This window comes from Hyperoodon ampullatus, assembly GCF_949752795.1.
Source record: "Hyperoodon ampullatus genome assembly, chromosome: 20".
NCBI lineage: Eukaryota > Metazoa > Chordata > Mammalia > Artiodactyla > Ziphiidae > Hyperoodon > Hyperoodon ampullatus.
In genome coordinates, this window is record NC_136933.1 from 4608469 (window position 1) to 4622378 (window position 13910).

Here is a 13910-nt window from a genome sequence, read left to right on the forward strand (position 1 = left end):
TAAACTGAGTTCTTCGAGGGTCAGGGTTTGTGTTTTAGGCGTCCCTAGCTTAGTGCCAGGCACAGAATAGCTTCTCAGTAAATGTTTGCTGAAGCGGATTAAGTGCATGCTCGGCGTGAGGTAACTGTAGTTGGGACAAGAGTTTGTCATAGCCGTGCCCCTGTGTGATTCCGCTCTGCACTAGATTCCTGGGCCTTCTTGCACACTCGTCACAGCTGTGCCACATGGGCTTGTTCTGTGGCCCTGGTGAGGGTGTTGGATTCAGATCATCACAGTAATGGAAGTAACTTAGTGTGACTATGTTGGAAACAAATCAAAGATAAAGTGAGCAAAATAAAGTCATAAAGAAGAAAGAGATCTTTGAACCAGGATCCAAGGTGGAAGCTGAGTAAAACTATTAGAGACACAGATCTATTGATATTTAGACGGTCCCTTGCCTTCTGCTAGAGTTCAGCTTTGGGAGGGGGGTATGTGACCCAGGGAGGGAAGCAGAGGGGCTTCCTAGGGACCAGGGCAGCGAGTAAAATCCTGGGGACCACCTACAGCGGTCGTGACCAGACCCACACGGACGGTGATGGTAACTGAGCAGTCCCTCTAAGATGCCTGGTAATCACAAAGGGAACCTGTGCTTTCATCAGTTGATGAAAAGAAACATACTAGTCCCTCGGGTTAAAAAAAAAAAAAACCCAAACTCTTTCTTCCGGTGGCATCCAGGTTGGTTCTATATGTGGCTGTGACCTAGAAAGGCTGTGTGACCTGAGCCAATCATTTGACTTCTCTGGGCTTTGCTTTCCTCAGCATTCAGGGATCTCCAATAACCCTTTGGACGCCAGCGTCCTCTGGGCAGACTGTGTGTCTAGAATCCCTGTGGATTGAGATCCTGACTCTGGCTCCAAAGAGCAGGGACAGCCACCCCTGGGGTGTTAGCAGCAAACATTAGTGTTTTCCTTGTAGACTGTCCACTTCCCCAGCTTTGAGGCATTCAGGACCAACGACTGCTCCTGCAAAGGGACTGCACCCCCCGGCAGCGCTGAAAGCCCCACAGTCAGCACACGCACGCTCGAAGCCCCATCCGAGTCCCCTGCAGTGAGCAGACTGTGACTCCCACAGTGGTACGCCCACCCCGGATTCTCACGTGACCACAGGGTGCCTGCGCTCAGCGCCCAGAACCTTCCAGACAAGGCGCTGCTGGGTGTGAAGAGGGGATTGCAGATGGCAGTGCTGGGGAAGGAGGGGCCCCCTGCGGTGCAGACCCTTCCCCGGGGTAGAGCCAGGACGCAAAGCTGGAGAGAGTGGCTCCAGGCCCCCCGAGCGGGTCACCTGACAAAGGCTTTTCTGCAAGTTTGTGTTTTGCGAATGATTTGAGGGGAACTGGCTTCAGCCCCAAGCTCCTCCCCGAGCTCAGACTCCTGCAGTCACAGACCTGCTGTCTTGCCTTCAACCACTTTCTCCCTTTCTGGTATCAAAGCGGGCTCTGACCTAGCCTTTATCTGATAAACTCATTCACACTGGGGTGCGGATTATTCACGCCGCTTTGGACCCTACGTTTTCATGGTGTCCAAAATCTGCAAGAGGAAGAAATCTAACGGAGATTTTCAGGCATTGGCGAGAGGAAATATTGCAGCGGGCTCTCCCATCCCCTCCACATACACCCACCCTGGCAAGGCTGGCTGTGCTGACGGGCAAAGATTTGGCCAGCCGTACTCTGTGTGTTTGGGGCGCAGGGCGGGTCTGATTGAAAAAGGAAGCAGGTAAAGTTCCCTTCAAGCCTACTGTGGCCTGTTCTCTGACAGCCAAGGCACCTGTTATATTTGCCCCGTCCAAGGCCCCCGACGTAAAGGGGGTCTTATACATGTTCCATTCTCCCATCATGAGGCACCTGTGTCACGTTACGGCAGTGATCACTCATCACTTTCCAGTGCTGGTTTTAGCAAAGCAATAGGACTAATCTGTTAATGGGTTAATGCACTAGCACTCCCAGGCAGAATATTTGTGTTTTAATTGGAATCTCCTGAAAATGATGCCCTGATACAAAGGGAGAGTGGGAGTTTCAGGACCCCATGGTGGGGCTGCAGAGATATTTGAAGATGGGTGAGCCAGGGAACCCTCCATTCACACCATCAGGAACCAAGCCCTCCATCTTGGTGATGAGGGTCTTTCTTATCAGCCAGAGCCCACGGTGGCCCTGGGGCAACCCCTGAAAGGGGACGTGGGAGAACAGAGTTGACCAGCAGAGGAGACAGAAAGGAGGAGACGGGAAGAGGGGAGATTTGCTGGTGGGGAAGGAGGAGGGTAGAGATCACTGACTGATGAAAATCATTCTCTGTGTGGAGCCAAGATCTACTTCTCCATTGGAACTGAAAGCTAGTTCCATCGTGTAGTCAGTTATTTGTGTTCTGAGTAGCTCTCTTTGAAGGCAGCTTTTGCCAGAAAGTTTCAAGACATCTAAGTGCAAGGGTCAGAAGGGTCCAAAGCAGGAGGGGACCGGTGAGGCTTGCGCTGGCTGCTTTCTTTAGAGCCCGGGTGGCTGGAGCTTTAACTACCCGGTGAGAGTTCTGCTTTTGTGGACTTGATGGTTGGCCCTAGAAAATGTTTGCTTGGTTTTTTTCCCCTAAGATTTAACTGTCAGACAAGCTTTGGTCACAGGCTGGCTCTGCCCTGCGCCTATGTCGACACCACTCGGGGTCTCCCCTTCGGGCCCTTTGCACGGCCCCTCGCGGTCAGGGACCTCGGTCCAGCCGCCTGGACCAGCAGGACGCACGGACCCTCTAACCCCACCGTCCCTGCCTCTCTGCTCTTCACAGAATGGGCTGAACGGCTTGCATCTGGCCTCTAAAGAAGGCCACGTGAAGATGGTGGTCGAACTTCTGCACAAAGAGATCATCCTGGAAACGACAACCAAGGTACGTCTCTTGGTGGGGGGCGGGGGCGGGGGCGGGAGGTTTCCATCAAAATTCACATATTGTCCCAAACCCTAAAGACATAGAAACCAGCCCTTCATGACAGAAACCCAAGCCTGCTTCTGAACTTCTCTCATCCTTCCAGTCACTTCCTAGTCCTGTGAGCCCCTGAAGTCACCTGAAAAACACAGGACCCCATTTCCACAAGGATTCAGGGGGCCTTTATCCTGATCACTCGACTGTAAATCTAAAAACAAAACCCTTTGCCCAGTGGCTTCATGCTTTCCCAAGCTAAGAGGTCCACGGGCAGGTGGCTTGGGTCCAAATCCTCGCTGAGATGTTTCATACTCTGTGACCTGAAGCAAGTTACTCAGCCAGTGAGAAGCCTCAGTTTACTCATCTTTAAAATGGAGATTATAATATGTAGCTGCAGGATTGGTATGAAAATCAAATGTGGTAATGAACATATAATGCCTATATAGGAAGAAATCAATAAATATTGGTGACTATGTCATTCGTGAGGGCTGTGGAAGGGTCCACATCCCTCTCATTTATCCTTCTCCAACCGTGAGTCTTCCTTGGTCAGCCCCAAACCCATTTCCTCTCCTTACTGGGTCCCTTGAACAGTGAACAGTGTTCTGTTTACTCCAAGCATTTGTGCGATGTCACACCTCTCACAGCAGGACGGTTCTCCCCAAAGCAGTAGATTATAAACGCCCGTGACTTAAGTCCAGAAACTGCAGTCATGAAATTGATGCACCTACATGTTGCAAAATCAGTTTCATTTCTTATGCATCTTATTTGTTTACTAAGCAACAAGCAGCCAGCATTTAAAAACAGAAAATTAAACCCCCCAAATCACCTCTGTTTACTGTGTCAAGTACTGTTTCCTCTTCTCCTCCTTCCTTTGTTACATCCCATGGTTTTCTTCCTGGGCTGGTCCCTGCAGCCTCTTATTTTCCATTTGCTGTTTATTCAGCGTGGTCTCATGCACAGCCCCGATTTCAGTTCCACGCAGCAGACGTTTTACCACCTCCTGAGCAGAGAACCAGAAGAACAGCAGATAGAGAACAGATATAGTTTATGGTTATGAAGTGAACTACCAAAATATTATGAAGGTAGACTCTTCTCTCAAGGTAAAATTCTGTAATTTTCATGTCATTTCCCAAAGGTGAAAAGATCTCACGGATGAAATAGACTGACTTGCTTTTTCTGAATGTGTACAGGGCATTTTTTTTCTAACCCCATGACAAATACCAATTGTTTCCACCCGGCTTCTTCTGTGGATGAAAGGGATGTGGTTATTTCTCATCTGATGCTGTCAGCTGCCTGGCTGCAAGCATGGTGCCATCTGACCGGCTGTGGTGGCCAGAGTGGCTGTCCTCCCCCTGGCATCCCCACAAGAGCTGCAGAAACACTACGCTTCAGCACGTTTACTATCTCTGAATTTCCCCCTTGGATCGGTATTCTGCAAGCGAACGCTTGGTGTGTCCCTGTTATTTATAGAAATCGTATAAGCCAACGTGCTTTCTGAGGGCCCAACAGAGGGAGGAAAAAAAGGGTGAAGCTGAAACTGTGGGCAAAGCAAGCATCACAACAGATTGGGGAATTGTAATGGGTCTCGCAAGCAGGAGCGAGATTAAAAAAAGACAAGACTAAAAAGCCAAAACCAATATAGGTTCCTAAACTGTGCTTAGCAACTTTAAAAGCGTGAAACAAATGTATTCTTCGCCTCCCCCTGCACGCCCCCCTCCCCAGCCTGGGCACTCACTCAGCACCCACTGCCGCCACCCTCCCTGCTGTGAGCTCTGGGACTCCCTGGAAATGGAGAAATTGGGTCTTTGTGGATCCAAATATAGCTAAGTAATTTTTCCTGCTTCTTTGAGGGCACGTTCCTTCATGCTGAGGGAGGGGGAGAAGAAACCCCCATCTCCCTGTGACTCCGGACCTGAGGCTGGGGGTCTTCTTGAGCCCTGCGGCACGTGCATGTGTGTGTGGAGGGGGGCATCCGTTCCTCACCAGGGCTGCTCTCAGCCCAGGTTCTGAAGATGTCACGTGCCGAGTGCCACGGCCAGGCCTCCACATCTCTCCCTGGCCAGCTTCCCTCCACGTGGGTTTATACGGGGTGAGTCCTGTCGTCCTGGGATTTCAGGCAGGAAAGGGCAGACGGAAAGAAATGTTCGAAATTCCCTTCTTGAGCTGGCCCGGTGCCTGACGCACACGTGCTCAGCGTGTGGCGAATGGATGGATGGACACGGCACGCCTGCTCCTAGGTGGGGAGGCGTGGAGGTCTGAGTCCTGATTCCTAGAGACGGTTCTGGTGCCAGCAGCCCTGTTCCTCCTGGTACAGCGAGTGAGTTGGACCCAGGTGCCGAGGTGTCTAAGTGGAGGCTCTTCGGACTTTGAAGAAAAAAAGATTACTTAGCATCTATATACGCATTTCTGGCACTTAGTCTCTGATGGATATTTGAGGAAGAACCCTTCTGCTTATCAAATGGGACTTAAGGAGAAATCAGAAAGACACATTTGGGAGGTAACGAGAGGACCCTCCTGCCTGAAACAGGCCACACTTTAGAGACAGAAACGTGAGCCCTGGGGCGCCGGGTGGCCCTGTGATGCTCAGACCCTGTGATGCTCAGACCCCCTGGGGGAGGCGCTTGCCTCCCAGTGGCCGGTGGCCCCAGCGCACAGACTAGATTTGAAGTCCCTGTTTGGTGGGTTTCCTGAGATGGATTGGCAAGTGTTCATGTAGTTTAGTTAAAAACTATATGCCGGGGCTTCCCTGGTGGCGCAGTGGTTGAGAGTCCGCCTGCCGATGCAGGGGACACGGGTTCGTGCCCCGGTCCGGGAGGATCCCACGTGCCGCGGAGCGGCTGGGCCCGTGAGCCGTGGCTGCTGAGCCTGCGCGTCCGGAGCCTGTGCTCCGCAATGGGAGAGGCGCATACTGCAAAAAAAACAAAACAAAACTATATGCCATCTGAACTAGAAAACGTGAGGTCGTGTGAGATCTGTGCTCCTTAAGTAGCAGAGGGACGGGTGGGTCCAGCTGTGGTCCCTGTTGGATGGACGTTGTCAAGTGGGCCTGCCCTGCCTGCCCCTCCCAGAGCAGGGATGCCCGTGGGATCACATGAGGGAGAGGGACTTGGGAGGGAGGCAGGAAGGAGCCTGGCAGGGAGGCGCATCCCGGAAACGGAAGCCACCTGCTGGACCTGAGCCCGCCCGTCCAGGAAGTGCTGTTAAATGCCCAGGATGGATCCAGACAAGAAGCCTCACACGTCCCCGCCACTGCCACCACCTTCAGAGCCTGCCTGGCGTCTTAGTCTCTCTTACCAGTTCTCAGCTTTTGAAAAGTTTACCTTATACCAGCTGTGAATCTCATTTGCTTCTAGGGTTTCTTCTCTCCGGCCTTCCTCTCCTCTCTGACTTGGTGAACTCTGACTCGCTGTATTTTACTTATTCGTATTCTTCCTTCGTGTTTTCCTCTGCCAGGTTCTATTCTGTTTATTTTTCCGCACTTAGTTTCAGATTTTTCTTTTCTTCTACCGACATTATATAGTTCCTTGTACTAACCCACCCCCCAACTCCTTTACCTATCTCTGCCCTTTCCGCGTCGATCTGGTGCTTGACTACCCCTCACCCCGTGCCCCCTTTGGTCCAGCCTTTGGCCGGTGTGTGTTGCTGTAATGGCACGAGGGAGCTGGGCCCGCGGGATCCGTGGCCTCCTTTTCCCTGGAGCTCGGGGCCTCCACAGCCTGGGAGGAGCCGGACATCCAGGGAGCCAGCTTGCCCGGCAGCCCCTCCGCAGGTGTCCTGGGGAATTCTGACTGCCCGTCGGCCGATGTCGGGACGCCGAGCCCAAGTGCAGCAGATCCGTGCTGAGAAGTTGGCTGTCTTGTTCTGGGGCATTCTTTTTTTGGGAGAACAGGAAGAACTTCCCTCCCTGGGTTTCCAGGGCTGTTCATGATGTCTGATGGGTCAGGCACACAAGTGTGTGTGGTCCGCCCCTTGGGGCCATAAAGGAAGCCTGCTGCCTCCCCGCAGATGACACCCTTATCCCGCACCTGTGACGGCCCTGTACCTGTGACGGGCCCCTGGGAACCTCCTGTCTTCCCTCCCCGTGTTTCAGAAGGGGAACACGGCACTGCACATCGCCGCCCTGGCGGGTCAGGACCAGGTGGTGCGGGAGCTCGTCAACTATGGCGCCAACGTCAACGCCCAGTCACAGGTGATGCTCAGGGCCCCGGGCGGTGGGGCTGCCCGTCCCCTTCACCGGGGTGGACACGCTGTGTGGCCGAGTCCAAACGTATTCAAATGTCTCCAAGCACCTTCTTGCTTTTTCCTGCTTCACAGTGGACGTTCTAAACACGATGGAGTGGGTCATTGTGGACCCCGTCTCTGTTCCTTTAGCTGAATAATGTATTTAGTTGTGGCTCATCTGTGTATGGGGGGGACGTGAGGGGGGATGAGGAAGGGAGTGAAATTAGCGGGGGGTGGGTGTGCAGATGAGGCTGACCATTCTGGGAGGGGCAGAAACAGACTTCCGGGGAGGATCACCCCCACCTGGTGGCCTTTTGCAGTAACCCCGCTACGCCATTGCAAAGTGTCCGTGTGTTTTTATGCTGGAGACACAGGTGGGGATGTTGCCACAAGGGCTGGGTGGAAACAGGATGCAGGGAGAGCTGTCCGCGAGTTTGGAGGATTTTGCATTGGTTTTAGCATCTGTCAGTAACGTGGGTGAATTCCAATGGCTTTTTCTCTTGGCTTACAGAAAGGCTTTACACCCCTGTACATGGCAGCACAAGAGAATCACTTGGAGGTGGTTAAGTTTTTGCTGGAAAACGGAGCTAATCAGAATGTAGCCACAGAAGTAAGTACCTTGGGGACGCGGCCTCACGGCTGAATGTCTCTCGGGGGGAGGACACGGTCCCAGGGGAGTGTGTTCATGGGACATGGCTCGGGATGCATCCTCTGCCATGATCAATGTCCTGGGTGCTGTCGGACCCTGCAAGGGGGCAAGAGACAAAGTCATGGCCGTTGAGGGATGCCCAGACACGTGCCAGAGAAGTGACAGCAGGGGTGAGCCTGTCATTCGCACTGTAACAAACACTGGAGGCCGGGCTGGGGTGGGAGGCGTGCGTGCACGTGTGTGTGTGTGTGCGGTGCACGCATGTGTGGGTGACAGGTCTGCCTCGGACCTTAATGAGAAAGGCTTTTGCCGGGAAGCCACGTACACTTTTGGACAAGTCCCTCGACCCTGAGTTTTGTCACTGGTGAAATGATGAAATCGGACTAGATGGAACCAAAGCTTCTCTTCACTCTTAGCGTCAGATGACATCTGCTTTGCCAGTTCAGGGGGCCCTGTGCCCCTAGTACACACCGAGGAGATTAATAACAGTAGCTCACAATTGAAACCTTGGTGCCTGGTGTGGTTTCCAGCGTTTGGTAGGCGTTCAATAATATTTGTGAAGTGAATGAAGGAATGCTGGTCGGCCGTCAGTTCACGGCACGGTCCTGACTTCGGGTGATGGGGTGAGAGGGAAGCAAAGAGACAGGGCAGTCAAAGCTCTCATCAGCACCCAGACTAGGAGCGCGTCCTAAAGGAGACATTAAATACGCGCCAAAGGGAAATTACTGGAGGTGCTGTGAGACGGCAGGGCCACGAACGGCGTCAGGGAGGAGGTGGCACCTAAGCCGAGCTTGCAGGCTGTGGAGGAGGGAGGTCCTCTCGGGCAGAGGGCAAGAGCCCTGAGCTTGAAAGCGCGTGTCCTGCCCTGAGGACCGAGTGCTCAGGACGGTCAGAGCACATGGTCTCTCCTCTCCCCCTCCCCGGTCAGGACGGCTTCACCCCTCTGGCCGTGGCCCTGCAGCAGGGCCACGAGAACGTGGTGGCGCACCTCATCAACTACGGGACGAAGGGGAAGGTGCGCCTGCCGGCCCTGCACATCGCGGCCCGCAACGATGACACGCGGACGGCCGCGGTGCTGCTGCAGAACGACCCCAACCCCGACGTGCTTTCCAAGGTGAGGCGGCCGGCGGGGCCGGGATCATGCCGGGGCCCGGGCCGGGGGCCCTCGGGGCCTCCACCGATTCCCGGCAGTTACCTGGAACCAGCCCAGACCACAGAAGCTCCGGCGTGCACCCCAAGCACCCGCCCCGCTGCGCCCACTGTTCCACCAGCCAGCCGAGAGCCACAGGGGACGCCCCCCTTTAAACCCCCGGGCAACGCCGAAGGACGTGTGCTCGCTGTGGCTCCAGGTCACCCAGAGCAGCGTCCAGGCGGGGCAGGAGGGGCCTCTGGCCAGAGGAGGACTTTGCAGTCCATCCCCCCGACCCAGGTGGTGTTCTAGAAGTTTATTCCAGCTCTTTCCCCAGCTTCCCCCCGGTTGGAGGGAGGGAGGGAAGGGTCCCCACATGGAGATGGGACCAGGGAGGGGCCTCCCAGGGGCCTGGACAGCCCGCCGTCTGCACACGCTGTCCGATGTTTTCACCACCTATAAGTTTAGACTTAACGTCTCCCTCCCTCTGGGAATAAACTTGCACTGAGTCAGTCACACAGGCCCCTGCCCCATGGTCACGGGGTTCCTTCTGGAAAACTGCTGCCTGGATTGTTAGGCGTGGTCGGGGGTTAGGAACAGAAGAATGACAAGGGGCCCACCGAGGGTCAAAGGGCCACCCAGGGGCCACCGCACCCCTATAGGGGCTGAAACCGTCCCGAGGATTAAGGTCATGGACCCCATAACACTTCTCACTCATTCATTAAAATCTCTTCAGACGTAACCGTTCAGAGGAACGGGCCCAGCCTGCAGGGTGGGAGGTGACCCTGGTCCATGGTTTGTCCACGTGAACCACGGAGACTGGGTGTCCCCAGAGGTAGCACCTCACTTTTGGATGTAACTTGCCGTGGGACATCTCTTGATCCCTTCCGTCCGAATCTGCCTGCTGTGTGAGGTCCTCTGGTCCTGCCGGCTTTCCAGAACCCCAGGCTGATCCTGAGGTAGAAGTGACAGTATGTGGCCTGTGACGCCTTGTCCCCCTCTGTTGTGTGCCAGACGGGATTCACCCCCCTCCACATCGCAGCTCATTACGAGAACCTCAACGTGGCCCAGCTGCTCCTCAACCGGGGAGCCAGTGTCAACTTCACGCCCCAGGTGAGGCCCTTTGGTGAGGCCGCCCATGCGTGCAGGGACTGGGCGTCTAGAACCCCGTGCCCCCCTCTCGTGGCACCAAGGACATCCCCGCACTGCAGATGTGCCTGCGGGTGAAGCAGCCCTGGATGGGTTTCTGAGAAACTGCAGCCTGTGTTTTTGATTCTGGGGGACCTGGGCTCAGCCAGCTTGCTTGTGATGAACCGAGAGGCTGGCGTGTCCTTAGAGGCTTCGAAATCTTTCTTAGGCGAGAAGAGTCCTAACAGTGGGCTCAGAGTGGCCGCTTGCCTTGGGCTGGGGCAGGGCCACAGGGGAGCAGGGTGCAGCGCAGCTGCCTCCCAGGACGCACGCCCTGACCAGTCCCTTCCTCCCTTCCAGAACGGCATCACGCCGCTGCACATCGCTTCCCGCAGGGGGAACGTGATCATGGTGCGGCTTCTGCTGGACCGCGGAGCCCAGATAGAAACAAGGACCAAGGTGGGTGCCAGCAAGCTGCCCGGCAAGGCCAGGGGAGCGAGTGCTGCCTGCCAGGGCCCCACCCAGGTAGTGGGCTCCCCGTGATCAGCTAGGGAAGGGCGTTCAGCCTCTAGAAGAGCCCACAGGGGCAGCTGGAGACCACACTGCTCCATCGAGCCGGTCCTTAAGGAAGCCTTCTCGTGCCTCTCCGGCTGGAATGATGCCACAGGTGCCCTCTCTCCAGCGACCTCTGATGGGTGCCTCTGGGGCTTTCTCTTTTTGACTGTCTTTTAAAGGATGAATTGACACCTCTCCACTGTGCAGCTCGGAATGGGCACCTGCGAATCTCAGAGATCCTGCTGGACCACGGGGCGCCCATCCAAGCCAAAACCAAGGTGCGAGCTTCCTTTCTCCGAGGAGCATCTCTTAGGCAGGGCTCCAGGTCAGGCCGACCCGGGTGGAATCCCATTTCTGAGAAACAGAGATGCTAATTCTGCTAACTCAGCCAGTGTGTGATGTTGACCCCAATGTCTGTCACACAGGAGGCACTCAGCTCTAATTATATCTAGATCAAGGTTGGCACCCTTTCTCTCTAAAGGGCCAGATAGTAAATATTTTTAGGCTTTGCAGGCCCTCGTCAATGTCACAACAATTCAAGTCTACCACTGTAGTGGGGAAGCAGCTGTGGATAATGTGCAAACTAGCAGCCTAGTTCTAATAAAACTTTATTGCCAAGCACAGGCAGCAGGCTGGATTTGTCCCATGGGCTGTCATTTGTCTGTACAGCTCTAGATGAGGCCTCATCTCTTTTACCCTGGCTCCAGAAAAGACAGGAACTAAGCCCTCGGGGAGTCTTCAGAGCCTGGGCCGGACTGGATGATGTTGAAAACGGTTCTTCTCAAGGTCCTTTCGGGGCCAGAGCAAAAGCCCGCCCTCAGTTCTAATATGAGGTCTTGAGTCTTACTGGGGCTAAAGCTGTCAGACTACCTGGTCTACACCGCCTCCAGGCCCACTGCCTCGTTCTTGGGGTGAATTTAGAAGGTGGTCAGAGCAGAGCAAGGCAGAGACCAGACCCACCCATGGTCACTCCCGAGGTTTTCTGTGTGCAGCTCCCTGTCGTAAGATTCTACACCATAAAAGCAATTTATTCCCTGATTAAGCATCATGTGAGTGTTCAGTGGAGCTCTCTGAAATCTGGGTCATGTTCACGGCCCAGGCTGTCGTGTGTGTGTGTGTGTGTACATTTCCCCTTTTTATAAGGACAGCAGTCATATTGGATTAAGGTCTACACCAGTGACCTCATCTTAACTAACTACATCTGCAATGATCCTATTTCCAAATGAGGCCACATCACGAGGTCCCGGGCTTTAGGACTTCAGCATGTGAATTTTGAGGGACACAGTTCAATTCAAACACTAACAATAGCCATCATGCAGCTTGATTGTGTTTCTCCCTCGCTGAAAATCCTTCTTTCACTTGCCTCTTGCTAAAACCTAACGTCCCAGTTTCCTCGCTCAGGGGCTTTCATGATGCAGCTCCTGCCTGCCCCTGGAGTCCAGCTCTATGCCCGTGGCCTCCCGCGTGTTTACCTGCATGGAGCTCCCTGGGTCCCGGGGCGGCTGCCTCTGTGGCACTGCACACGCCATTCCCCTCTCGGGGATGCTCTTCCTGTGTCGTCTTCCTGGCGAGGTCCTAGCTCAGGGGTCACCTCCCTGGGAAGCCTTCTCTCCCCACGTCCCCCCGACCCCATCAGGACTCCGCACTCCCCCGCTCCTCTGTGCTGTATCACGCCTTCCTGATGTCACCCCACGGAGTGGCAACAATGTATCTCTTTCCCCATCTTTAACCTACTAGTCTGCCAGCTTCCTTGGCCTGGAATTTGGTCTGTTCTGTTTCCCCAGAGCCTATCCCATACCTGGTGCACTTTAATCACTTAATATTTGCTGAATTAATGTCTGAATGAATGAGTGAGTGAGTCTTCTCTGTCTTTAATTGTTTGAAATAAGTCGCTATTTAAGAAACAGTAAAATAGATAGCTAGTGGGAAGCAGTCGCATAGCACAGGGAGATCAGCTCGGTGCTTTGTGAGCACCTAGAGGGGTGGGATAGGGAGGGTGGGTGGGAGACGCAAGAGGGAGGGGATATGGGGATATGTGTATATGTATAGCTGATTCACTTTGTTATAAAGCAGAAGCTAACACACCATTGTAAAGCAATTATATTCCAATAACGATGTAAAAAAAAAAAAAGAAACAGTGAGGATCCTTAACAGTTTTTTAAAGTGATGTGCACTTGTCAGGGACAAAGAACAGAGGGTTTTAGATCCAAATTCCATTTTAGCATCATTCATTCGTTCAAGACCACACTGATTGAGGACCACTGTGTGTGTTACATGCGTGCGTGGGTTGTGTAAGAGATGCTAGGCACAGTCACTGATCTTAAGAAGCTTCTAAGGAAGGAGAGAAGATACATACACCTGAAAAGTTAATTATGAAAACAATTCGGCAAATATATAAGTACCGTCCGAGTGAGGGGTACAGATGAGGAAAGCCCACAGGAATGAAAGGTGGCCAGGGGAGGCTTCGTGGAAGAGGTGGGCCTGGCTAGAGCTGGCCTGGAGGATTTGGCGGGGTGAGAAGAAGGAGGTTTGCAATCAGAGACCAGCAGGAACGCGGAGGCCGGAATGAGCCAGGCTCACCTGGGAGCCACGTGGAAGCCCTGTGTAGGGAGGAGGTGGGAAGTGAGGTTGGAATCGTTGCCTGCCTTGAATTTCCGTGTTCATTTCCTTTGCAACTGGTTGTTTTCCCTCTTCTCCAGAATGGCTTGTCCCCAATCCACATGGCGGCTCAGGGAGACCACCTTGACTGCGTCCGACTCCTGTTGCAATACAATGCAGAGATAGACGACATCACGCTGGACCACCTGACCCCGCTCCACGTGGCCGCCCACTGCGGCCACCACAGGGTGGCCAAGGTCCTTTTGGATAAAGGGGCCAAACCAAACTCCAGAGCCCTGGTGAGTGGGAGGCTATCGGAGAAGGTGCCAGAGGGGCTAGGGCCAGAGGTGCATGGCTGAGCCCCCCGGGGAGGTACCCACTGGTGCCTGGAGCCGCCCTGGAGATTCAGGGTGGGCACAGTGTCGGGGGGCGGGGCGCTGAGGCCCGCAGGGCGTGGCAGCGCACAGGCGGATGTGACCTTACTCCCTGCCGCATCCCACACATGATGACCGAGCCCCCGTAACAGGCTGAGGTCCGGGTGGGTTTGGGCCCAGGACACCTGACTCACAAGCAGTGTGTGCGGTAGGTCTGCGGGATGTCACTCCCGTCCGTGCCCAGAGCTGAGGGTTGGTGATTTCTAGCGACTGCCTGGCTTTTTGATCTGCTTTGGGGGCGAGTGAAATGGGCTCAGCTA

At 54.4% G+C, this 13910-nt stretch overlaps 1 protein-coding gene across 3 annotated transcripts in view; it reads left to right on the plus strand.

Moving 5' to 3' along the window:
* The window catches only part of ANK1 (ankyrin 1), a gene marked incomplete at both ends in the record, with an annotated part of 213360 nt that overhangs the window by 140005 nt on the left and 59445 nt on the right, over positions 1-13910 (plus strand). For all 3 annotated transcript variants that reach the window (XM_079726759.1, XM_079726757.1, XM_079726758.1), the window contains 8 exons: positions 2805-2903; positions 7027-7125; positions 7669-7767; positions 8735-8920; positions 9950-10048; positions 10424-10522; positions 10798-10896; positions 13318-13515. In XM_079726759.1, coding sequence (XP_079582885.1) covers positions 2805-2903; positions 7027-7125; positions 7669-7767; positions 8735-8920; positions 9950-10048; positions 10424-10522; positions 10798-10896; positions 13318-13515 — 978 coding nt within the window. The remainder of the gene's footprint in view (positions 1-2804; positions 2904-7026; positions 7126-7668; positions 7768-8734; positions 8921-9949; positions 10049-10423; positions 10523-10797; positions 10897-13317; positions 13516-13910) is intronic.